Here is a 27,845-nt window from a genome sequence, read left to right as displayed (position 1 = left end):
CATACCATACCATACCATACCATACCATACCATACCATACCATACCAGCAGAGGGGCAGAGGGATTCCAGTTCAGTGACCTCAAGATTCCATCTCTGCTCTTTGCAGATGATGTGGTCCTGTTGGTGTCATCGTGCCGTGATCTTCAGCTCTCACAGGAGAGGTTTGCAACCGAGTGTGAAGCAGCAGGGATGAGAATCAGCACCTCCAAATCTGAGGCCATGGTCCTCAACCCGAAAAGGGTGGATTGCTCTCTTCAGGTCGAGGGTGAGGTTCTGCCTCAAGTGGAGGAGTTCAAGTATCTCTGGGTTTTGTTCACAAGTGAGGGAAGAATGAAGCGTGATATTGGCAGATGGATTGGTGCAGCATCTGCAGTATTGCGGAATCTGTGCCGGTCCATTGTGGTGAAGAAGGAGCTGAGCTGTATGACAAAATTCTCTGTTTCCCAGTCAGTACATTCCTACCCTCACCTATGGTCACGAGCTCTGGGTAGTGACTGAAAAAATAAGATTGCGGATACAGGCGGTTGAAATGAGTTCCTCTGCAGAGTAGCTGGATTCTCTTAGAGATAGGGCGAGAAGTTCAGTTATACAGGAGAGACTCGGAGTAGAACTGCTGCTCCTCCATATTGAGAGGAGCCAGTTGAGGTGGTACGGACATCTGGTAAGGATGTTCCCTGGGTGCCTCCCTAGGGAGGTGCTTCGAGCATGTCCAGCTGCGAAGAGACCCCAGGGAAGACCCAGGACATGCTAGAGAGACTATGTCTCTCGGTTGGCCTGGGAACACCTTGGGGTTCTCCCAGAAGAGCTGGAGGAGGTGGCTGTGGAAATAGATGTCTAGACCTCCCTGCTCAAGCTGCTGCCCCCATGACCCAACTTCAGAACAAGCGGAAGATGATGGGTGGATGGATGGATGTCCAATATAACCCCCAGGTTTGTCTTCACTGGCTTAGTTATGTGCCAAGGAATGCAGATCTGCATGCGGGGTGTTAGTGGATGTTCCAAAAAACATAACGCCTGTCTTCTTCTCATTCAAATGTATGAGGTTTAGAGCCATCCATCCATTATATTTACCCGCTTCTTCCTTTTCGGGTCTCAGGGTATCCAGCCATCAATGTGCGAGAGGTGGGGTACACCCTGGACAGGTCTCCAGTCCATCACAAGGTCACATAGAGACAAACGAGATAAACAACCATTCACTCTCTCACACACACATAGGGATAATTTAAAGTTAGCAGTTAGCCTAACATGAATGTTTTTGATTTGGGGGAGGAAACTGGAGTACCTAGAGAAAACCGGGGCGGTTCCGGGGCGGTTCCGGGGCTTGAACCGGCGAGCTTCCGATCACAGGCCCACCTTCTCTAATCTTTGTGCCACCACTCCCCCAAACTATTAATTAATCCCCCATTAACTATTAATTACAAATTCAACTGTGGTTCATTTTGTGGATTTGCTTTCAAATAAGATACTTTGAGTTTTTGGAGATTTGAGCTGTTTTTATATGGAAGCCCGGCCTCCACTCTGTCATGTATGGACTAGCCATTAACTTGCTGTTCCTATCAGAATTAAACTCCTTTTTTTTTTTTTTTTTTTAGCAGGGAGGTTGTTCAAAGACTTACCTACAGCAAGTAAGATATTATTTGTTCATACCTCTTGGCAGAACTTCAAAATGTATGAAGTTTTCTTGACATAAACCATTCTGAGGCTTTACACGTATTTTCATTTATCAGTGAGTATAATACTACTGCTACTTCTACTACTGATAATAATGTTTTGTGTATCATATCATCTAACAATCCATGTACTGTGGAGAGCTGTGTGAAGGTGTGTGAATGTAATTTGCTGAGTAAAAGCTATATAAATGCAGTCTGTTTTACATTTAAATCAACTTTTATACATTTTATACATACTTTTACAAATCAAAGAGAAAAAAATCAAGGTCGAATCTGTGCTTATTATTATTAATTTATCAAAGTTATGTAAAATGACAATGTCCAAATTAATTACATTTTTTCTGTATTCTTTACTTAATAACTCTTAATTAAGTTGAAGTTAATTAATGCTGTCACAGTGGGACCGTGAAGTCTGGAGACACTGAAAAATGAGAAACCTTCCTGATTTCATTCTTGCACATATCCTAATGAATTTGACTTAGAATGAAAAAAAAAACAAAAAACATTATGAATTACTGGTCTATCTCACAGATAACGGTCAATAAAGAAAATTAATGATGATATGTCCAGGTGTTTGGTTTTCACTGCTACTTTAGTTCAAAACAGGTCTCACTTGTAAATGAGTCTTCGAGGCTCAATGTGATTTATCTGTATAAACAAAGGTTGAATGAAAAACGTAAAACATTTATTAGAAGCTTGATGAATTGTGGAGTTTTTGATTTAAACCTGTGTGGCACGTTGAGTCTTTGTCTACCTTGACTTTTCATTTTAAGCCATTTCGGTCATTGAATCAGTGTCTAAAATGCTGGATTTGTTTAAAGAACAATGAAGTATTGATGCTGAAAAACAAATTGCTTGATGAGTAATCTGAGTGAGCCTTAATGAACATATGGTGAGTACCGGTATTGAAATTCACTTCAGCACCAATATATATATATGGGGTGCCGTTTGTAAAGTTGCACAGTCAAAAATTAACAGCAATATTTTGGTTTATTTAGCCTTTCATAAGAAAAAATAAGGTTATTTTTCAAAGTCATATTTTCACCATGTTATTCATACATTTATAAATGTGATAGTTCCCAACTAAATATTTAATTTACAAGCTAAATATTCAGTTTACAAACTAAATACTTAACTTGCAAGTTAAATATTTAGCTACAAGTTAAATATGTAGTCCAAGGTAAACATTTAATTAGCAAATTAAATATTTATTTTGGAAATTAAATGTTTACTTTGTAAAATATATATTTAGGTTTGTGCTCAATAATTGGTTAGCAAATTAAATATTTAGTTTAGGAATTAAATATTGTCGCTGTGATGGACATGTGACCTGTCCAGGTTGTACACCGCCCCTCTTACAGTGATTGCTGGACATGGGCACCGGCGACCCCGTGACCCAAAATGTAAGAAGTGGGTAAAAGACAATGGATGGATGGATGGAATTAAATATTTACTTTAGAAATTAAATGTTTAGTTTGGAAATTTAATATTTATTTATTTAATTTTAATTTTTTTTTCTTCTTTCGGCTGCTCCCTGCATAAGGAGTCGCCACAGCGAACTAAGTCGCACGAAGACTTGGCAGTTATTTTTACGCCGGATGTCCTTCCTGACGCAACCACAGACCACCGAGCTACCACAGCCCTCTGTGTGGAGCAGAGAGCTGCTACCTAAAACACCCGGAGGAGCAGATGGTGGGGGTTAAGGACAATTGCTCAAGGGCCCAGGGTGGGACGAATGAGGGTGGGGGCAGGTGTGGGTGCTTCACCTACCCCACATTTTTGATGTTGTCGGTATCGGGGCTTGAACCGACGATCTTCCGATCACAGGCCCACCTTCTCTAACCTCTGCACCACCACTCCCCCTGCGAAATTTAATATTTGTCTTGGTCAATAAATATTTAGTTTGGAAATTAAATATTTAATTTATAACTAAATATTTAGTTTACGGACTAAATATTTAACGTGCAAGTTAAGTATTTAGTTTGTAAACTAAATATGTAGCTTGTAAATTAAATATTTAGTTGAGGACTATGACATTTATAAATGCATGAATAACATGGTGAAAATATGACTGCAAAAAAACAAAACTTTTTTCTTATGAAAGGCTAAAAAAATAAAAAAAATATTGATGTGAAGTTTTGACTGTGTAACTTTTCAAACGGCACCCCATATATAGACTCCAAAATTTAACATGGACTTTAATGGTGTCATATATTGATCTTTATACAGTTAGACAAACACAAATAAGTAAGTCATATGTTTTATACTAAAATGCAGGCAATAATAATGATTCACATGTAGCTGCATTATTTGGAATTTTTATTTATCATACAGACTCATCCTCATGAAATAATTCAGTTTCAATTCAGTTGTTTTACATTGCGCCAATTCACAACAAATGTTATCTCAGGGCACAAAACTATAATGCCAATTAGTAAAAGTTATTTACTGGCAACATTGGAAAAGAAAAACACCCTTTTAGGAAACAATGCAACAATGATGAGTCTAAATACATAGAGGAGGTGGAACACCTGGTGCAGAGACAATAATCTCTGCATCAAAGTGATGAAAAACAAGGAGATGGTGGTATATTTCAGAAGGGACAAGGATCCTCTTCATCCCCTACACATTGGAGGAGCAGCTGTGGAGGTGGTCTCCTGCTACAGGTACCTGCAGTGCATATATCCAGTGACCTCTCCTGGAGTGCCAGCACTTCCTGTCTGGTCAAGAAGGCCCACCAGCATCTCTACTTCCTCAGGAAACTGCAGAGAGCTGGACTAGGGAGTTCTGTCCTGAGGAGCTTCTATCACCGTGTGGGAGAGTGTTCTCTGCACCTGCATCATCATGTGGCACGGCAGCTGCACTGCTGCTGAGAGGATGGCTCTGCAGAGGGTGGGAAGGCTGCACAGAAGACTGTAGGGAGCAGCCTGTAGTCTGCCCACCACAAGGCAATACTTGTTTTAAGTATTGCCTTGGCACATGAGTTAATCACTTTTAATAAACTTTTATGAAAATTACAAGAACCCAAAGAACATGCCTTTACCAAACTGAAAAAAAGTTTAATTTTGTTTGTGGTTTGTAAAATCAGATGACAAACCACCACAACTGTTTCCTCTCAATGTGAATGAGCAACAGATCTACTCCGAGTCTCTCCCAGATGAGTGAACTTTTCACCTTTTCTCTAATGGAGAGTCCAGCAAGAAACCTGATTTCGACCGCCTGCATCAGTGTCTTATTCTTTCAGTTACTGCCCAGAGTTTGGGACCATAGGTGAAGGTATGGAACGTAGACTGACCAGTAAACAGAGAGCTTCGTTTTACAGCTCAGCTCACTCTTCACCACAATGGACCGACACAGAGTCTGCAATAGTCCTGAAGCTGCACTGATCCGTCTGTTGATCTCACTCTCCATTATTTGCTGACTTATGAACAAAACCCAGAAACTCTTAAACTCCTCCACTTAAGGCAACATTTTATTCCCAACCCGAAGAAGGCAATCCCCTCTTCTCCAGCGGAGGACCGTGGCCTTAGATGTAGAGGTGCTGATTCACAGAAGGATGTATATTTACAGCTCATTTACTTTAGGAGTCAACTTGATTTAAATTGGCCACCTCAACTTTTGACCTTGACCAACACAAAAATGTCTCTAACAGACACCAAAGTTACTCAATAACCCAGGTATAAAATCCAATGTTCAGTCAGGTCATCTTGACGGTTTCTTTTTTGTGCGGAGACGTTTCACCCTCCATCCAGAAGGCTTCATCAGTCTGAGGAAACACCAAGCAAAACTGCTTCTCCACCAACAGCTTACTCCAACGTGGAAAAAAGCAGTTACGGTATGTTGGTGCTAAGATGGCCTCTGGGGCATGCCATCTCCTCTGGTGTCCACCCTCTCCCTCGTCGACAGTCATGTCAAACTGGTTCAAAACAACAAAGTCCATGCTCAATAATCCAGGTATACAATCCAATAATATTCAGTCGGGTCATCTGAACAGTTTCTTTCTTCGTTTTTTTTGTGCTGACATGTTTCCGGATGGACGGCAAAACGTCTCAGCACACAAACAACAACAACAACAAAAACATCCAGATGACCTGACTGAACATTGAGGGCTCTCTAACAGACAGTGTTACAGATCCAAAATCAGCTCAGTTAAAATCGGACATGGTAGTAGCTGAGAGTAATTTAAAACACATTCTGAGAAATAATACTTCTTGAAAGATCTACAAATATTGCATGTGATTGTGTATAATATAGGTTTTATGTTATGTTTTCATTTTTACTTTATTTTACTTTATTACTATTCGCACCTTTATGTCGAAGCAAATTCCTAGTTTGTGAACCTCGTTCATTGACATGGCAATAATAAACTGATTCTGATTCTGACTAATAATCTAATTCAATTCAGTTTATTTATATAGCGCCAAGTCACAACAGAAGTTATCTCAGGACACTAGACAGAAACATTCATATATAAAAGGTAAGTTAATATTATTTATCTGAGGAGCAGACTGCTTTAAGTTTAACTTCATCACAGAACTCTCATCTTGAGCAAGCATGAAGGCGACAGTGGAAAGGAAAAACCCTCATGAGGAAGAAACCTTTAGTAGAACCAGACTCAGGACAAGTGACCATCTGTTTCTACAGGCTGGGTTTGAGAGGAACAGATACACAATGGCAGGTCAAGAATTATGCTAAGATAGAAATAGTATCAAATGAAAACTATTCAATTTTAACAATTCATTTAAGGAAATGAGGTCATTTTGTCCTCTAGTAGTCTAAACATAAGACAGGATAACAAGCCAACCCTAACTATAGGATTTATCAAAAAGGAAAGTCTTCAGCCCAGTTTTAAAACTGGACAATGTGTCAGCTTCATGGACAGAAACTGGAAGTTGGTTCCACAAGAGAGGAGCCTGATAACTGAAAGATCTTCCTTCCATTCTGCTCTTGTTTATAAATTTTAATAATTTTGTTAATAAAGTTTTAAAATAATTTGTTTTTCTTAATAACTCTGTATCTTATCATCATCAGCTGATTGTACTTTAAAAACATGGCAAGAAAGGTGATGGGGTGATATGAATTCCTTCAAGGAATTCTAGGCCGTGAATTGAATTTAATTATTGTAAGGTTATAAAACAGCTGTTTGCAGCCAGATGTTTTGTTTTAACCTCTCTGATTGATCCCATCACTCCACCCTGAACCTCACACCAGTTCTTACGTAATGATGATGATGATGAGCAAAGCAGATGGTCATCACAATCATCCGCAGCAGCTGGCCGGTCCAATTGATGCCATGCAATAACTCAATAGTTTCCAGACACTGCTGGCTCCGTTCAGAGAGTGCTGGGTGACGGACGGTGCCGGCCCCTCACCGAGCGTGGCTTCAGCCATTCACACACACATGCATCAACGGATCAAACAGAACACACTCCCAGATTTAATTGCTTCTCTCTTTTTTAATTCAAAGGGACATTTCCAGAGTGTTGACTAAAAATGAACATGGAGAACAGTTTTACAATCCAGCCTTCAGGTTTGCACGGCACGCACAGGATGCTGCCGTGACGGCATCGTTTTCAGCTGGAAGCAACAGAAGAGACACAGCAGCTAAAATCTTCTCTCCTGTCAACAACACAGGGTTGCTGCAAATCATGTAAAAAATTAAATCCCAACATTTAAATGTGAACTGTTGTCCACAGAGCACAACATCCTCCGTCTCTCCAAACTCTTCATTCAGCTACTGTTTGTGTTTAACTCAGTTTTTTTTTTAGCAGGAAACTGGAAAGAAGACACATCTAAAGCAATCCCACATCATTTTCCTAATCATTTACATCAAAATTACATCCCCAAACCTTTTTTCCTTGGTTGCCCTGTAAACTGCAAACACATCCTCTCTAAGAGCTTCTGAAGAAAGGAAAGGCTTTCACATTCCAAATGTTTCAGAACCACTTAATGTGACTTTTTTTTGCATCCATCTTTGTGCTGCATTGTGAATCAGAAAAGCATTTTGGGGGCTGATTCTCCAGTTTCTTGGAGGTCCACAGTACATGCATGTCAGGCAGAAAACAACAGGTTCAAACAGCATTTTCATGCAAATTTAAACAAGTCAAATGCTAAAAGCAGCTAATTTATCTTCATTTGACTGTTACTGTGGGAAAATAAAATTATGTCAATGACTGACTTTTTGCTTCGTATCTATTGTATTTTTTTAGTTTGTTATTGGTCAACTGCATCAAAATTTGAATAATATTTGCAGAACAGTCATAAGTTGACGTCTGGGTTGTGTTAAAAATAGAAATTATTCACTTTGATTAACTTTTCCCACATTTTCGCCTGCACAAGCAGCTTCAGCAAAAAAAACCCCCCCAAAACAACAAAAAAACAATTTTCTTCTTGAAAAACAGATTTGTAGCAAAACAAAAGTTATTTTCTCTTCGAAACAGGCAGACGACACCCTTACAGTGCAAGTTTTGCACATTTATTTTTCTATACTGTTGGACAATAAAAGACAAAATATTTCCACAAAATGTCAGCCAGTTTTAGTGCTTTGAGCTCAATAACGTGTTCAATAAAGTTCAACATCCAAAACATTAAAAATTGGACTTAAACCAGAAAAGTAAAATTTATAGTGTTGCTTTTATTAGTTCATCCTCTGGTAACCAGAAATGATGATGGCTAATTATGCCTGAAATATTGAATCAAAGGAATTTAATAATTTTATTAAGCTTCATCCAGAAAGGGAATGTTTCACTGAGCCTTATGTAAGAAGTTGAGATATTAAATATTTACCGATTATTGAATTGTCCTCTGGTGACCACGAATGTGAAACAAAATCTTTAAGGAATCCAACAAATACTTTTCGGCCCAATAAATCTAAATAAAAGTAAGATGTCACACCATAAAAATGGATTCATAAACTATGAATTGTTAAACAACCCAACCTGGATCTTTATTGTTCTTTTCAACATTTGACATAAATCTTTTAAAGTGTATATGCATTTTGCATATAAAAGCTGATATCAGAACAGTCCTGATTCTAAATGGAATTAGGACTAAACTAGACAGAAAGTCTCAACTAGGCTATTGGGCTATCGTATTTTGGGGCATCACCAACAAAATTCAACCACAAATGTATGACTGGACACAGAAACACTTTCCCCCAACACAATGCTGTGCCAGAAACGTTAACAGCAGTGTCACTTCGCCTCACAGTGAGAAATGGTTAGAGGTTTAAGAAATGCACAGCAGCTACTTTCTTCTCATTGTTATCACGCTTGTAAAGGAAGACCACCAGAGACTGCTACAGATCCTGCAGTTGAGCAGTTTAAGATGAAAACATCCCATTTAGGCAGCATGCGATGAAGCTGGATGGAGCTTAAAGGGACAGTGTGGATGTTTTGTACAGTAGATATCAGTACTGTACCTTTGTTTGTCAGACTGAGGCCATATGACTCGTATGACAGATTTCAATCATATAGAGCAGCGGTCCTCAATCCTGGTCCTCAAGGACCAATATCCTGCATGCTTTTGTTGTTTTTCATCAGGTCTTTTTGTTCTGCAGAAGCCTGTTCATCACCCCACAAAACATCACTGTGTGTTTGTTTATTACTGTTTTCTCAACTAAAATGTGTCCATGTTGCTACGGTAAGTGAAATGACGGGTTGAGATTAAATTGGTCCACCTGATCAGCTGGGATCTGTCTGTCCACTGTTTATTTTCCAATCTGCCAGGATTTAAGTCAACATCTGATGTTTTCCTGAGTTTTACTTTGGCAGAAACCATGATGATAGGTGTTTTTGTATTCTCTAGCTGAAATAGAGACCAACCCCTGGTCTTGAATGATGGCAGGATATCGCCAACAGAAGAGCAAAATGGAGCGACGTATTGGAGCTTTGTCCACAATAACGAGAGTGTTGCTTCAGTCTGTCGTGGTGAAAAAAAATAATAATTGAGCCAAAAGGCAAAGCTCTCGATTTACTTGGCTGTCTATACTCCAACCCCTCATTATGATCAGGACTGAAAAAAAACAGTAAGTTTCTTTCAGCTGCTTCATTCTTCAGGGGTAGCCACAGTGAGCGAACCCTCATGAAAGATTTGGTAATGGTTTTACACTGGATGCCCTTTCTGACACAACCTGGGCTCAAACCTGCAACCTCAGGATTCCAAGACCACTACACTGACCATCAAGCTACCACAGCCAAGATCTAGGGTACAAATGGACAAAGCCATTCAATTCATGTACAACATGCAGGATGGTGGCCCTCGAGGATCAAGATTGAGGACTACTGAACAGAGCAACTCTAACACCCAAAACATCATGGTGTGTTTGTTTATTGCACCCCATTAAGATGACCAGGCTCACTCTTGGAGATAAGATGAGGAATATAAAAAAATGTCAAAGACAAAAACAATTGGACTTCTATTCTGTAGCTGAAGAAGTTTTGTTTCTCATCGGGGGAGCTTTTTCAATTCAAAGAAATGACAGTGGGGTTCGAGTTTTGACGCTGAGCTGTTCTGTAAGCTTCAGATTGCCCTCTCACTCCTCGCAATAGAGGTTCATTAGTGTCTTTGTTATTCTGACCTAACGAACCTCTATTGTGAGGAGTGAGAGGGCAATCTGAAACTTACAGAACAGCTCAGCGTCAAAACTCAAACCCCACACTCTCATTTCTTTGAATTGAAAAAGCTCCTTGGATGAGAAACAAAACGTCTTCAGCTACAGAACAGAAGTCCAATTGTTTTTGTCTTTAACCTTTTTAATTTATCATGTCCTGGTTGACTGAGAATTTTCACCATACAAGATGAGGAGTTCAGCTGCTCCTCTGCATCAAATAGAGTGAGCCAAGGTGCTTCAAGTGCCTCTCTGGAGGTTTTCTGTATATGTCCAAATGAGAGAAGACCCCATGGCAGCCCCAGGACTTCCTGCAGGGATTATTAATCCTCTCCAGCCTGAGAACGCCTTTGGATTCCCAAAAACGCTGGGGAGCTTTAATTGGTAAATGGTTCATCTGAGTTTCCCTCCTGAACCTCTGATCACAGCGAAGCAGAAAAGGGAACGAAGGATGGATAATACAGCATTTACTCAAACCTGTGTGAAAGATTTAGGCTCCACATGACTGAAATCTATTAAATGATGCCTCAGTCTAACAAGCCATTATTTACACAATTATTCCTGCTTTTACAAACTGCTGCATTCTTTTCTAGCCCACTTCAAAAACTCCAAACTATCCTTTTAAATATTTGACCAGGGCTTCGGGACTAAAAGTGTACTTTGTTCTAGTTACAGTTAGCGTACCTCACCCCCTGCCCTCTGCTCAATGTGTTGAACATAAAGTCTTTGTGGTATAGCAGCATCATTTTCATCACAGTGCACCTCAAAGGATCCTGACGAGTAGATGAGGGTAAACACGTCTAAATACCAGGACCCGATACAATATGTAAATGTTACATGTGTTTAAAATAAACTATCCATTATAGAAAGGAAGGAGGTGACAGAGGAGCCTTACAGGTTAGATAACGAGTTTCTGGAGGAGGAGGAATGTAGCAACGGCACAGTATTATGACGACGGTCGTACCTGAAGAGTTCTTACCCCCAAAAGGAAGGGAGGAGGTGGTCTGCTTTCTTCTCGAGTTAGCTCTTCAATATTCTTTAGAATAAATGTCTTTAAATTCAATATTTGGTACAAGAAAGAGCACAAAAATGTACAAATAAGCTGTAAAATACAAACAAGATTAACCCAGTTCCAACAAATAGGCGATGCACAGATATACAATGTTCCCAAAAAAGTCCTCATCCACACGGCAGCGAAGAACTTTTCAAGTGTGACATGAGAACGGATGGTTTCTACACACACCATGACACTCAAGACACACTGCCCTGAATTTGAATCAGAGACAAACCGTTGAGTTTCCTTCAAAGTGTCTGAGGTGAGCGACAGTCTCGCTGCGCAGTGAGTCCACACAGTTAAAGAAACTGCTCCGGCAGCCATTTGCATATAAAGTTCATATAAAAATTGAGGAATAGCTACAGGCCCACTTCGAAAGGTCAACACCGACTTCTGTGAGTGGAGCTACAGCATGTTTGTCCAGCTGAGAGAAAGGCGAGAGGTAAAAACAGCAGGACGGGGTGTCGACCTTCGTTGGATTGATTACAGTGGAAGTAAAGAGAACGACAGGATGCTCATACTGACAATGGACTTTCTTATAAAAAAAACCAGACATGTCATTAAAATAAAAAAATGCACAGTGTAGATCCAGAATAATGAAGATTTGACTGTAGAAATGTATACATATCAAAGTTTTTGTTTTAAACAGAAAATAAACCCCTCAAAATGCAAAAAAACCCCCAGGATTACTTCATGAAATTAACTAGAAGGCAATTTGGTTTCAGGAAATGAACCAGGCAGAGTTCAAAACATTTAAAAGGGGCAACAAAACGTTAATTAAAACTTTTCTGAAAAACCGAATAGATTTAATTGAACTCTCCGTTCTTGACTGATTTTATGGATACAACGTTTATTCTTTTTGTAATCTCACATTTTTGACAGGTTAGTTTTCGAGTTTCAAATCAACCTATCCAATTCTTGCACTTTAAGCCGCTCAGTCAGTCCTGTCATCCAGAACTGAAACTGTTTCATAAAAATTTATGGAGAGGGGCAAAAAGGAACCCATTCATTTCTGCTGAGGATATGGGTCATGTTCTTCTAATGCTCGTTTACTTTCTTCCACCTTAACACAAAGAACTCAAACAAGAACACACCTTATTCTTACACTGCTCTGGAAGAGAAATCCAATCTGAAAAGTCCAAAATCATCCTCAATAATTCAGGTATAAATCCAACAATGTTCAGTCAGGTCATCTGAACAGTTTCTTGTTTTGCTGAGGCAGTTCGTCCTTCATCCAAAGGATTTCTTCAATCTGAGAAGCTACCAATCAAAAATGATCTTCACAAACAGCATACTTCAAAGAGGAAAAGCAGTTTGCTGGCGCTAAGCTGGCCTCCTGGGCCCACCCTCTCCTCCGGGGCCCGCCCTCTCCTCCGGGGCCCGCCCTCTCCTCCGGGGCCCGCCCTCTCCTCCGGGGCCCACCCACTCCCCAGTCAAGTCCTCTGAGACAGTCTTGTCAAAGTGGTTCAATGTTGATTACTGAGCATGAACTTTTGTGTTTTGAACCACTTTGGCATGTTTGTCTCCGAGGAGTTGACGAGGGAGAGGGCGAGCCACGGAGGCCATTTTAGCACCATCAAACTGTTTTTTCCCCACTACGGAGTATGCTGTTGGTGGAGAATCAGTTTTGTTTGGTGGCTCCTCAGATCGAAGAAGTCCTTTGGATGAAGGATGAAACGTGTCAGCCAAAAAAGAAACCATCCAGATGACCTGACTGAACATTGTTGGACAATCTGAAAAGTGTTCAGTCCAGCCCGTGCTTCACAGCTGAGAACATATCAGAGCTGTGAATATGGTGTCACTTTAGAAAAATGTGCAAATAAAGGGATAATCAGCCATTTTGAAGTGGGCTTCCATGGAAAAGTGATAAAAGCAAATATCTTACATGCTGTCGATAGTGTCTCCCTACTCCAAAGAGGATTTTGTCACTTTAAAGCAACTCGAAATTTCAAAGCCATTCCATTCACATTTACACTGTCATCAATTGTATGCAGTTGTTTACAAACAGTAGCAGCAGCTAGTTGTAGCATTTCTGATGCAGCTTGGGTGTATTACTGGCAGAAATTCCACAATATTCCTTCTGGATTAACACAAAACTGACAAAAGATGCGTTCACATGAGCTGCTGAGAATTTGTAAAGACTGGAGCTGTTTTAGGATGGCATCATTTCACTTTGGTTGTAGGTTTTCTTGGACTAGCCAATATTAGCTCAAAAATATGGCCCCCAGTGGATTTTCAAGGTCAAGCTCAAGGTCAAGGTTTCTTTATTGTCATTCATATCGCATGTGGTATGTGGTGGAACGAAAGTGTGTACACAGGGTCCCAGTTACATCCAGCAAACATTTTGTTTATGCAAATAGAATTCAGTGTAACTAAAAATGTGATATTGTAAAAATAATGGTGAAGTATATGTTTATAAAATAACGTTTGCATGAGTGGTTATAAATGTTTTAGGGCTCGAGCAATTCACTTGAGTCTGTGTTGTGTTCGGACTAGCTGTTAGTTCGTCTGTCTGGTCAGAAATAAACTGTTTCTCCAAACTGATGTCCTTCAAAAGCTATCTGCAACAGGTAAGATATTAGTTGGTAATAACTTTTCCACAAGAGCCCACTTGAGAACAGCTAAACTATCACTTTAATGTCACGAACCTCAATGTTGGAACCCAAATTGCAGAGAGATGAGTGAGGCAGGAGTTCAAAAAATAAAAATAATTTATTCTTTTAACCACAAAACAAAAGGCTGTCGGTGCAGCAAAACTTACTTTTAGCAGATTGGATAGTGCAGAGCAGATCATCAGGGTAGCAGAAAACAGGCAAGGCAGAAGAGGATTGTGATGTCTGAGAACATGAAACAATCACCGGACAAGGAGTGAAGGAAAGAAAGGCTTTTTATGTGACAGAGGGAGAGTTAGTAACGAGAGCACCTGGGCAAGTGGCTGATGAGGGACAGGTGTGAATGATAAAGACAGAGTGGAGAAGCAGACTGAGGAATGAGTGGAAAAATAACAGAATCAGATAAACAGAAAATCACACCCAGAGCAGAACAACAAAAAACATAAAAAGCAGACAGAGACAGAACCAGTCAAACAGAACTCAGAGTTAAAGTGACACATTTACAAGCACCTTGAAAAAGAAGGAAATGATTTAGTTTGTGAAATAACAGGAACAGATACACAAAAGCAGAAGACACACAAGGAGCAGAGGCTTAGGCAGATGGGGGGGGGCAGCGGGGACCGCTGACCGTGACAGTTGGTTTCTTGGTTGCAGCTTGAAGGAGGTGGCAGAGGCTTGGCAGATGGGGGGGGCAGCGGGGCCGCTGACCGTGACACTTTAAGGCTATTTTCAGATAGAAGATTAGCAAACACCGGCTTTAATAGACTGAAGTTTTGAAAACTCTGCCAGCCTAAGAACTGGACCTTGGACCCAGTGAGTTATTCGCTGCTTTCAGGTCTAACCTTGTACTTGTCATTATTTCAGAATAAGAGATTTTAAAGGTAAATTTGAGCTAGTATTTCTAAAGTATCCTGCATAATGTCTGTAAAACTGATCTACAAATAATTTAAATCTCATAAATCAGAAAAAGAGGGTTCACAGTGAATTGTTTTTTGTTTTAAAGACAATGCATTCCAATGAGTGATAAAGTTGTTTTTTTTTTTTCCTGCGCAAACAAGTGGAGTTTGGGAATAATTATAAATAAATTTACATAGGACCTAAAGAGCAGAATGCAAACCGTGCAAAAAATGCATCAATACAAATTAGTTCTGATTTTAAAATGCAAATTCAGTTTGGAAGTAACAGCCCACCAAGCAGTAAATTAACAGTTGCATAAATAAACAAGTCATTTTGCTCTATTTTCTTTAACAGAAATCTTTTTCTGACTTGAAATTTCAGGTAGAATGTAAAATGTTGCCTTAGGAACAATGACCTCGTGTAGCATCAAGTCTGTTTCAGACTAAACACCAACCACATCTTTTCTAAAGTAAACAAACAAACAAACAAAAAATGGCTGTAAACTTGTTCACAGAGTCAGAGCAGATTGAAAGAACATCAGGACAAATCCCTCCGACCCAAACTTACCATCAAATATATGTTAACTTATAGTGTTTATAAAAAGTAGTTTTGTGATTTCAGTTCAGTAAATGCCCTTATAGTAAACTTCTTTGTGTAACTTACATTTTGAAACATGCACACATTAACCCTTGATGCACAACACTGCAGTACTTTGATTTCTGCTGAAATAAAAATCATATTACACTATTGTGATAAGATTTCTTCCTAGGTCCTTGTCACACAATTACACATTTCATAACTTATTCAAAAAACATTAATTGAGGTCTGATTTTATCCATGTAATGATTCAGTGGTTGATAAATTAAATAAAATGCACAGGACGTAAAGAGCATTACATTGACCGATGCGCTGCTACTTGTCATGAAGACCACAGAGAGTTGTAGTACCGCATTTTTCGGACCATAAGGTGCACTTAAAATCCTTTACTGTTGTCAAAAATCTACAGTGAGCCTTATAATCCGGTGCACCTTATGTATTAATTCTGGTTGTGCTTACTGACCTAGAACCAATTTTATGTGGTACAACTGAACAAAGTTGAGAGTAATTGTGAATGAGTTGAATAAATTTTGACTTATCTGACCGTTTTGTTTCGCTTAATGCACTTCATAATCCGGTGCACTTTATGTATGAAAACAGACCCGGTCATTGATATTGCGCCTTATAGTCCGAAAAATATGGTAAATGAACAAACAATAATGAACCTTTTCATTGTTACGTTCATATTCTGCATGCATTTGTGATTAACTCACAATCTAAATCACTTTTTCTATGTGGCTGTGAATGTAAACAGGAACAATGAGGAAGAGGTATTGTCAATAATGAAATTAAATATATCTGTGACGTCAGAGCTAGAGAAAATATTGGCACATATCTTATAAACAGCATACTGAATGACGATCAACATGTCTAACAAATATTCCTTAAAGAAATTAATCATCCAGCTTTTTGTCTCATGTTTCACAGTATGAAAAGTGCACTAACTGCCAAACACCAAAGGTGTGCAGGTGTAATGTTTCTCTTTTTAAATGTGCTGCACTGTTTAATTTCAATATCTAATTGTCTCTCTTCAACTGTATCAATGCTACACACTCCGGCTCCTTCACCTTTTTCACACCTGCGTCTCCACACCAATAAGTTTAGGCATCAAGATCCGAGGAGTCACCCCAGAGTTAAGGTCCCTCTCAAACTCCAGAAGCTGTCCCATGAAGTTTAGGTTGGGCGACACCACAGGTCGACGGCTCCGCACGTACTTGTAGGTATCTGTCATGGTCATGAGGGTGTGCTTCATAAGGTAGGCGATGACGATGGTTGCAGAACGGGACACGCCTGCCTGGCAGTGCACCAACACTCCCTTTCCACTCTGATATGCCTCCTCTGCAGATGAGAACGACAAACAGATGAGCTCAGTTCTGCTTTTTGACGTAAAATCTAACATTTTCTTTGACTAGAAAAAGATAAAAAAATGCGTCAAGGTTTTAAGACTCATTATCTTTACATTAACAATGTGGGATAAAATTCCTTTACGCTGATGATACAGTGGTTTACTGTCATGCTAACTCTGTTGATCCGGTGTTTAATTATTTGCTGCATCGGACATTACTCATTCACATTTGTTTCATCTCAAACTTGTACTAAATGTTGACAAATATAAAAGGTGTGTTTTAAAGTAGTCTCAAATTGATCTCGAGTATTGAACTGAGGTCTCAGTCAAGGCGTTTTTCATTAATTAGTATATAATTGCTATTGACCTACTGCAACATCTATTTGTGATGTAAGATGCCAACATGTCTGCAATTTAGAAGTTTTTTCAAATATAAATTGAGGACTGAGACTTTGTGTTGTTTGATATTTAATCTTAAATGACTTGGATCAGTTTTGGGAATTGAAAGTCTTGATTAGGACAGCCAGGATATGTTGTCCTCAAACAATAAGAAAATCCCTGCTCCCCCTCCACTCAAGACATCCCACTGAATTAGTGTCTTCCTACAAACAACCATCCATTTTCTTTACCTCCTCCTTCTTTCTGGGTCTCAGGGAAGCTGGTGCCCATTTCCAGCAGTCTGTGCAAGAGGTGGGTTACACCCAGGACAGGTCACAAGTCCATCACGGGGACATACTGAGACAAACAATCATTTACACTCTCACTCATAACCAGGGACAATGTAGAGTTACCAGTAAACCTAACCTGGATGTGTTTGGTCACTGGGAGGAGACCAAAGAATCTGGGGACGATAAACAAACTCCCCACAGAAAGGTCTCAGATGGGAGGCAAACCTGCAACCTTCTTGCTGTGAAGCAACAATGCTAACCACTGTTCAAATCTGTCACTCCCCACAAATGTCTTCATATGTAATTCCTAAGTCTTTCTTTTAGGTCCCACATTGAACACATCAAATTTTATAATAAAACTAGGGTTTCCTTACAGAAATAAACCATTTTTTACACAGACAGCTTCTTGCTGCCACCTTCTTAGTGCACACTAACCATGGTAACATTGTTCAGAAGAACACCTCTATTACTTCTCTAAATCTGCTGGATGCGTTTACTATAGAGTATTAAGATTCCTAACAGGGCGAAGTGGCCATATTGTTCACATACTAACTTTTGCATTGGTATCAATTAGTTGGTATTGATTATTTGGTATCAATTAGTTGGTATTAGGGCAGCACGGTGGCGCAACTGGTAGAGCTGCTGCCTCTCAGCGAACAGGTCCCTGGTTCAAACCCCGGTCCAGGGGCCTTCTGGGTGGAGTTTGCATGTTCTCTCCGTGCATGCGTGGGTTTTCTCCGGGTACTCCGGTTTCCTCCCACAGACCAAAAACATGCATGTTAGGCTGATTGGTAACTCTAAATTGTCCCTAGGTGTGAGTGAGAGAGTGAATGGTTGTTTGTCTCGTTTGTCTCTATGTGGCCCTGTGATGGACTTGCGACCCGTCCAGGGTGTACCCCGCCCCTCGCACAGTGATTGCTGGACATGGGCACCAGCGACCCCCGTGACCCAAAATGGAATAAACGGGTAAAGATAATGGATGGATGGATGGATGGATAGTTGGTATTAATTATTTGGTATCAATTAGTTGGTATTATTTGGTATCACTTCACCATTTGCTCTTGCTGCGATTGGATGCTTTTCCCTTCCCCTCTCTCTCCGCTTTGCTTTGCTTTGCTACCATCTGTCTGTGAAACTGCTTCTGAGTCTCTCTTGCATTTCTTCCGAATCAAAATTATGGACTTGTTTTGATCAGTTGGTCCCTCAACTCAATTTACAACATTTCTTCGAAGAGAAGACAGGCTTTAGGTGAGCCAATTTGCCCTGTTGGCACGCAGGCAGCTGGATATCGCATCAACTTGAAGACTTGATGATGTGTCTATCTCTGCTGCCATCTGTGGATTTTAAGGACACATATTTAATTGAATTTATGATAACTGGTTCCTGCTTTTTGGATTCGGCTGGTTGCTAGTTTTATCTACAATCAAGGAAGTTGTCGGCAGCAAATTTGGACCCGATCACGCTGCTTGCCTTTATGACGGCTTGGTTCGTGTCTCGAGTACCCAAACTCAAATGCTTTGGGCAGAATGGATCAGAGCTCAGGGATTTTACTCAGTCACATTCCATCGGTATGTCCATGTAATTTGAACATTTCGGAACAGAGTGGACCAAGACAGACTCAAGGTAGATGTCATTAAGTTTTGCTGTTCCCCAAAACAACTGTGTGTTTATCTGAATTTGGCTCCCTTGGCTGGCCTTGAAGGCCATCTTATCTGAATTTGCCTGGAGAACATGTGATCTGATGTTCACCACCCTCTCCCTGAGGAATTTCCAACTGATAACCAGAAGAAACCAGCTAAATAAACTTTGTGTCATCATTTCAGGACTCTTGGATTCTCATAGACGTTATCCTTGGCCATTCCCCAACATACCTGGAGAATGTTTATGGATCTCACCGGAGGACACTGGCTGATTATTACATCCTTATCAGAACTCTTACATTGCCCTCGAGAGCGTCTATGGACATGCTCACTGCTCTCGTCGTCTCCCCCCTCTGCAGAATGTCTACGTCACTATGTGCTTGTTTGTGCGAGGTGTTTTTTAATAACAGGTTTTTTCTTCTCAGGCAGGAAGAAAAAGTCTGATAGGAATTTTTTGCCTCTAATTCCTACATGTGTCCAGTTTCACTACTTTTTGTCTGTCTAAACAGATCTCACTTGTAAACAAGTCTTCTAGGCTCACTGTGACTTAACTGTTTAAATAAAGGTTGAATGAATGAAAAATTAATTTGCAAACGTTTCCTCGGCCTTCTGACAACTTATTTTTCTTTTACTACTTTTACCAAACTCTCAATACAAACAAAACCTAGAAAACAAAATATTATCCTCCTTTTGTCCTTCATCTTGGAATAAACTACAACTACAACAGGATCTGTCCTGAAACTGTCCAGCTTTACTCTATTATTCAATTTTAAACTCATTTTAAGGACAATTGACAAAGCACCACTGAAAACTTGTATCCGTTTTTAGTATGCTATCTTTTGTACTTTTTATTGCAGCATCCACTGTAATTACTGTATTTATTTCATAACTGTATTTTTATTTTATGTTTATTTTAAACAGGTTTCTCTTTAGAAAGAGACCCCATGTTTCAATGTGATTGCCTGTATTTAAAAAAAGGCTTGTGTGACGTGTGCTTTAAAGAGTGTTTCACAATGATCTAATCCAGTGAGCTGCTCACAGTTCCAGTTCAGAATAAAATTGGAAGAGAAACATATAATTTTTCCTCCTTTAAGCTTCAGTTTACATCAATGGCTACAAAAAGAAACTGAGAACAGGAACTGGGAATATTGAAAGCAAATTTACAACTTAAAGTCCATGCTTAATAATCCAGATGTAAAATCCAACAATGTTCAGTCAGGTCATCTGGACGGTTTCTTTTTAGTGCTGAGACATTTTGCCCTCCATCTAGAAGGCTTCACCAGTTTGACATGACTGTCGACGAGGGAGAGTGCAGGCATCGGAGGAGAGGGCGTGCCCCAGAGGCCATCTTAGCACCAACATAACTGTTTTTTTTCCAATTTGGAGTAGGCTGTTGGTGGAGAATTAGTTTTGTTTGATGCTTCCTCAGACTGATGGAAGCCTTCCAGATGGAGGGCGAAACGTCTCAGCACAAAAAAGAAACCGTCCAGATGACCTGACTGAACATTGTGAGTGGCTTTGGATGTAATCAGTCCATTAAATGGCCGTTATTAGTTGTTATCATCTCTATATGTAGCGGTCAAACTGTCCCATCTACCTCCTAGTAGGTTTAAAGGTACGTTATTATCGTTATTATTGCTGATAATAGGCAGCGTCACACGGGGGTAAACCAGGAAGTGTCTTTTTTAGTTGTTTTCAGCTTATGTACCCATTTCCTAAACGTAAGCTTACACCTGACCCTGAGGACCAACCCTAAACTTAACCCCCTTACCATTGAGCCTAAACCTAACCAAGACCGTAAACCTAACCGCCAGACCCTTTACTCTAAACCTAATCACGTGAAGCTATTATGAGCGCTAACAAAGCTAAAAATAGAGCCTATTATCATTGCTAACAACGTACCTTTAAACCCACTGGGAGGTACAGGAGGGTCAGTCTGACCGCTACATTTGGAGATGATAACAACTAATAACAGCCATCTAATGGCTGATAACATCCGAAGCGAGTGACATTGTTGGATTTACAACTTAAAATGTAAAAAAATACTTTTTGTGGCTAGCTACACGCTCAGACAAATTACATTATTTTAAATCATTTTGCCACTGTTAATCATGAACCTTAGCTTAGTAAGAGGTTTAAACTGTATTAATAAATTACTATGAGTAAAGCCTGATCAGTTAAATATGTGTATCTTAAAAAGAAAGCAGTTACTGAGAGTTGTATCATGAGAACCGGATACCTGCTTAATACATTAGCTGTTTTGTTTTACTTGAGGTAGAGAGGAATGTGGCGCAAAGGGAGGAAGGCAGATGGGCAGCTCTCTGATAACACCATAAATGTCCATGAGTTACAATAGGGCTTCTGTGGGCTCCTGAAGAAGATAGTGTGTAGTTCACTGTGCCAAAGGTCAGAATGAGTATCTCCAGAGAGGTGTGGGCTGCGAGAGGACAAATAGGAGCAGCATTTCTGGTTTCCTTCAGAACTGGGTCTGCTGTGACGAGCTCAATTCTCCAGACTGGTCTGTATTCTGTTGACATATCTTCTTGTTTAAAATAAAGTTGTTCAAAAGTGTGAAAGAGCCTTGGTTTCCTCCGAGCAAAACAAACCTGGGTTAGAACGGACTGGTACCCATTCTTAACAGCTCTCACGTCCTGGTTCATGTTCTATTTTCTGAATGTAGAAACCTGAATAAAAACTTCCACAAACTGCTGGAAAACAAGCTTATTTAAAAACAGTTGAAGTAAGACTTGCACAATAATAATCATCAAAAGTCGGACTCACCAATGAACTCAAAAACCTCCTCAAAGTACTGTCTGAGGTTTTGCTTGCTGTTGTCTGTGGCTGGGAGTCTTTTGTAGTGCAGTCCGGCTTTGACGTGGTACAGGGGCAGGTGTGTGGTCACGTTGACCACGTAGCCAATGTTGAGGTGCAGTAGCAGGTCCAGGTCCTGGGCATCTCTCTCGTTCCCCAGAAACAGGAAGGGCAGGATTGGACTGATGACGGCGTTCTCTGCATCAGGAGTCATCACAGTTTCATCGGACAGAGAAGCTGGTAATGATGAGGACAGTGGCAGAGACAGCCTCACTAGAGAAAGACAGGAAATGTGTGGACATGTTTGTATGTTGGAGAGAATAAAGGGTTTCCACAGATAAGTGTGCTCAAAAAAATTCAGTAAACTTGGTGATAACAGAAAAATTAATTTATGAAATTTTATATCCAAAAGTGAGTCATACTTTTCTGAAATGTTCCCATGTTTATGCGAGTCTGGGTGAATTACGTACAAATAATTTCTGGGTTGTAAAGACAGCATTCAAACTAATATGTCAGTGCTTACAATGGAAAGGTACTTAAAAAATATCTGCTTATTCTTACTTCGATTGTTATCTTCATCTTGCTCTCTGTTGAGGGAATTCAGGGCCAGGTGAAGAGAGTGAGCTGACGGCAGAGAGTGTCCGCCCTCCCGCTCTCTCTGCCAGGGTTTGGGTTTGATGAGTGTGGTAGGGGCAGATGGTGGAGGTGAAAAGGACACAGGAGATGGCGGGGATACAGAGCGTGGAGAGTTGTGTTGGGGATATGCTATGTCTTCGTCTTGATCAAGACCGTCACTCATTCCTACATCTTCTGTTTTATTCAGGAGCCTCTTCAGTGAGTTATGGCCCTCTTCGTACCGAGAACCCAACCTGCTACCTACAAAATCAAGCGCGGCCATTTTGCCCTGCTGAAGTTGCCGGCGGCCAGCATGGTCTGTGAGATGCGTCTGTCCATATCCTTGGAGATTTTGACAGTCCAAAAAGGCAAAACCTTTTCCGTTACTGCCATTCTGAGCTATGCTTGCACAGGTTTTCCCAACTCCTACCCCCACCCCAGCACAGTTGTTCTTTTGAGCTTTAGAATGAGTCATCTTTTTGGCCAGCTCTTCAGGCCAGATAGTCCGCACGCTGTAGTCATCATCATCAGCCTGGTACAGAGCCATTGGGTGAGCCGGTCCAATGCTTCTTCCAGGGGGTTTCCCTCTTCGAGGGTTGTATGTCACCACTATGGGGTCGCTGCTGCAGTAGCTGCAGGAAGAACTGCCTGTCTGAGACGCTTTGGGGTTGCAACCTGTGACACAGCTTTGTATTGCCCGCAGAGGGCCTGAAGCGGAGAGAGGCGTGCAGGGCAGGCATCCTCCAACTAGTTTCTTACGAAGAATAGCAGGACTTTCAAAGTTTCCTGCTTCAGCAGAGCAGGATGCACAGCGCAGAGGTTTGAACAGGTTTGCACGACAATCAGAGGCGGTGCTGTTGGTTGATGAAGTGTTGGACGTGGAGGCGGTGGAAATACAACCACCCAGATTTTTCAAGCCCATGTCTTTACTCCCTCTCTTCATTGCTCCAACATTGTGAGTACAAGAAAATGAGGTGGAAGTGCTTCCTCCACCTCCCTGGAAACTAGAAGAGTCCCCTCTACACCCACCACATCTTACCAACCTCCAGCAACCACAACTGAATGGGTGCGTGCAATCAATGGTGCATGTATGGTCAGGGCTGGGGAATCTTCCAGCATGGGAAGAGCAAGGAGACAGAGAAAGACCATGAAGGATATGATGATGGTGATCTTTTGTGCGTGGTGGGTGAGGCTGACTAAACTGCCGAAAAAAACCTGGTATGCGAGTGGGTTGAGAAGGAGAAGATGAAGGGTACGTGGAGTTTAGGATGGCAGCATGGGGCACAGGGACAGAGTGACGGTGGTGGGGTAGACTGTCGCCGTTATGACTTTTATGTACAGTTCCCAGTTTGGAATTCTTCTTGTAGCTCAAAGAGGAGTATTCCTTCTTGTTTTTGTTGTAAAAACTAGAGTTGTCCTTTTCACTTCTGAATGTATGCTGTTGTGCCTGAGCGGGGACAAACTGTAGGACCCCTCCAGGAGAAGACGACAGCTGACGAACCCTCTGTGGCTTGGGTTCAACTCCACCTGACCTCCCTGTGCTTCCAGTTTTTCTTTCACATTGTCCTTGATATTGCTGGGATGAGACCCATTTTCCTCTGCCACCTTTTACACTTCCAGTACGTCCTAATGAGTTGCTGAATCCTCCCCGCCCCCCTTTGTCTACTGTGACTTTGATATCAATGGTATGTGTGTGGGAGGGCAGCCGTGGGCCGAGAGTCACTGTACCATTGCTGTGGCAGTGGCTTGGGATGTGTCTGACACCTGCTGAGACAACAGGCTGGTCGGCCTTGAATTTCTGCACGCGAGAGGACCTGCGCTTGCATTCCACACTGAGAGCTTTACATGAGGGTGAGTAAAAATGAGACTGAGACGTGTGGAGATGAGGAGGGTGGGGAAGTCGTCCATTGGAAGTGGTTGTTATTTGAGAGGAGTGCTGTGATATGGTTTGTGGGGAAGCATCACATAAGACTAAGTTTTTAGGACGCTGAATGACCACTATGCGCTCGTCAAGAGGGAGGGGAGGCATCTGGGTTTATGCGAAGCTGAAGAAGAAGAGACAGAAACATATAAGTCAAAAATACCACATTGTTAGAGATGTTATAGTTCTAGAGAAATGCTTTACATTTTGTACACTTGGATGCAAACAGCATAAGCTCATCCAAGATTATTGACACCAATCTGTGATAAGTATACCAAGAGCACAACTGTGTTTTTTTATTGGCTATGATTTGGGACAAATTTGTTTCAGAGAAATAAGTAATTAACTTGTGAAACGTAAAGGATAACTCCAAATTCAACTTAAAGGGAATAACACACACATGTTCAAAATAAATTGATGCTTTTGTATAACAAAAATGTTAATACAAAACAACAAATTTACATTTCTTTTAATTTTTTTATTGTTTACTTTGAATGCCTGTTTCACATTTCCTCTTCAAATATGCAACAATAAAAGGAGAAACTCCAGAAACACGTTCAGGTGCATGCTTATTTGAAATGGATATTGCAGAAGTAGTTATTGTCTATGTATCCATTTAAACATCTACCTCAGATGTTGTACCTGTTTACACCATGACCACTGGCCTGACAGTCAACACTCGTCTGTATTTAAGATTTAAAAAAATCTAAAGGTGCAAACCTGACCACTGTTAGCAACACACTGTCCAGACTAACACAGATTATGTTTCTTAAAAACTTATCCTCCAAAACGACATCAAATAAACTGCAGCAACTTTCTTCCCTTTGAGGAGTCCTCTTTCCTAAAGTGATATTTTTGCCATTGTAGAGTTTAATACTATAGAAAATATACAACGTATGAACCATTATTACCTTACAGCCTCAGTTTGGAAACAGCATTTATTTCTTACCAGATCATGAGCTAATGGCTAATCCAAATGCAACAAAGACAAAAGTAAACTGCTGCCTTAAATATCCTGATGCATGCTCAAAGCTCCAGACTCCGAACTTTCTTAGCGGTTCATGCTAAAGCTATTTTATAAACACTGGCGTCAGCATTGCGTTATCCTTGCATAAAAATTTGTGCAGATTTACAATGAAAATTTACACAGCAACAGCAGTAATAGCTAGCAGACCCATTTCAAAAGCAAATGTTTTGGTCCTAAAAACCAACCTTGATGCAATCTGTCTGAAACCTGCTGTCATTCAATTCAAGGTGGTGCACCATCTCAATTGGTCCAAAGACAAACTGTCCAGCATCAAAACTGACCTGGATCCTGCATGTAACCACTAAAATAATAAACTTCAGACATGCTCTTACACACATTCTGGGCTTGTCTAATGCTGCGGGGTTATTGGCATTCTATATTTGATACTTTCTCTGGGAAATGTGGAAAAACTGTGTACCCATCATCATTGTTTGGGGTGGTCCCTGTGGATGCATCTTTTAGCAAGAATGAGAGGAATATGATTGCTTTTGGTTCTCTTCTAGCCAGGAAACTTATTTTATGCAGACGGAAGTATCCACATCCCCCGGCATATGAACACTAGATAAGAGAAGTTATGTGTTATATTCACTTGGAAAAGATTAGATATACTTTGAGGGGATCGGTTGGGAGATTTTGTGACACTTGGCAGCCATTTCTCTTGAATACAGAAACTGTGTCAGTACCTATCTGACATATGCATACCCATATAGCCGATGTGGTATGGGAGGGGTTTTTGCTGTATATATTTTTTTTTGTTTGTTCTGCATGTATGTGTTAATATAAGAAAATAATAAAAAGACTCTGATTAAAAAACAACTTTAATGCTAAATTATTAAAGCAGCCATGAAAATGTTAATACTTAAAGCTTTACACCACTTACAGTTTAATATCTCATTGCATAAATATTTGGCAGCAATATGATGTTCTCGCTGGATGTACCTCATGCTGCCCAGGAAGTGCTTTTTGTGCTTGTAAATAACCGGGACAATGCAAATTAATGAAAGTGTAATAGTTTATAAAATAGTGTTTAAATGGAAGGTTATGAAATGTTTGAGATTGGAACTGTTTTAACACAATAGAAATCCATTTTGTTCTTAGCTGTGTTTGGACTAGCTGTTAACTCATTTGTACTTTTGAACATAAACACAATTTTTCCATCTGATGCCTTTCAAATCGCTACCTACAACAGATAAAATATTAATGTGTTGGTATTTTTTTTTCCACATAAAGCCACTTTGAAATGCTTAAATTCTCTCATTTACAGGATGTGTTCATATGAAACATTAAGGCAAGCCTTGGCTGATGGTGAAAACAGCTAAATGGACTGTAAGAGCTGTGGATGGACTTGTCACTCTTTAAAAGGCTTGTTTGTGTTTTGAAATATTGAACAAGAGAAAGGCAGAATGATTTTATGATGCAGACGGTTTAATGTGAAACAAAACAATCTATTTGCAATATGAGAGCAAAACAAGACTGACTCACAGCTAATGGCTCACAGAAATTCTTCTCTGTAACAACTGATTTGAAGTTTCAGGCTCATGTGATTATCTGAAATGAAGCACTTCCTATTCCCATCCAACTTGTTCATCTTGCCTCTAATTTAAACCAAATGAATCAGATGCTTTGGGTCAATTAGAACAGAGCATTTAGTCAAGGTCATGGTATAAACAGAAGGTCACTGCATACACAACAGTTCAACTCAGGTAATGTTCACATCATGACACAACAAATAAATAAATAAATAAAGATTTGTATCATTGAATCACCATTATGATTAATGGTACAACTAACAAGTTGCTACATTCACTACAGGACTTTAATTTTTATATTCCTGCAGTCGTTAAAGGGCGGCTCATGTTAGGATGAAATATTACTGTCATTAAAATGAAAGTCCACCCCCATTCCACACATTATTAAATACAACCAATATGAGACCTTTGGTTGATGAAGTGCCTTAATTTCCTTTCAGCCATCTAGAAGCACAGCTCTGTGGGTTGAAGTACCACCAAGGAAAGTGTTAGTATGCTACAATTAGCGAAAGCTTACAACTTTGTAGTGTCTAAAAGCAGGTTTGCTCAAGGAACAGTGAGAAAAAAAAACATACTTGTGTGTTCCAGTTCTTTAGTAGTTCCTTGAGTTTCTTTTTAGACGTGTTCCCTTCACGGTTCATGTTTTATTTCCCTGAGTTTTGAATCATTGTGTTTGAGTTCTGTTATTGCGTTTTACCAGTCATCACTTCATTTCTCTTCAGCTCAGCTCCTGGATTTCTGTCTGCTTCCCCCGACCACTCTCACCTGTTCCTGTTTTTGCATTTAACACAGGTTTCTCTAATTACCTCATCAACCCAGTCCTTTAAAATGTGTCTTTCTCCACCTTCAT

The 27,845-nt window shown here is 40.2% G+C and overlaps 2 protein-coding genes across 2 annotated transcripts; both read right to left on the bottom strand.

The window, feature by feature from the left end:
* Positions 1-16,245: 16,245 nt before the first annotated feature.
* On the bottom strand, positions 16,246-22,570 carry LOC119420092 (dual specificity protein phosphatase 10). Its single transcript, XM_037687464.1, has 3 exons — positions 22,465-22,570; positions 21,874-22,176; positions 16,246-16,777 (listed from the first exon to the last, which is right to left on the bottom strand). Coding segments are annotated over exons 1-3 (570 nt in total). The 5' UTR covers positions 22,466-22,570; the 3' UTR covers positions 16,246-16,511.
* Positions 22,571-22,779: 209 nt separating this feature from the next.
* On the bottom strand, positions 22,780-27,630 carry si:dkey-175m17.7. The gene is made up of 3 exons (XM_037687659.1): positions 27,571-27,630; positions 22,949-24,563; positions 22,780-22,860 (listed from the first exon to the last, which is right to left on the bottom strand). Exons 2-3 carry the CDS (start codon positions 24,545-24,547, stop codon positions 22,780-22,782), a joined length of 1,680 nt encoding a protein of 559 aa, XP_037543587.1. The 5' UTR covers positions 24,548-24,563; positions 27,571-27,630.
* Positions 27,631-27,845: the final 215 nt, after the last annotated feature.

Source organism: Nematolebias whitei, chromosome 14 (genome assembly GCF_014905685.2).
Source record: "Nematolebias whitei isolate Nwh7 chromosome 14, NemWhi1, whole genome shotgun sequence".
Taxonomy (NCBI): domain Eukaryota; kingdom Metazoa; phylum Chordata; class Actinopteri; order Cyprinodontiformes; family Rivulidae; genus Nematolebias; species Nematolebias whitei.
The sequence above is the reverse complement of the archived record's forward strand: the minus strand, read 5'-3'. Positions and strand labels throughout refer to the sequence as shown.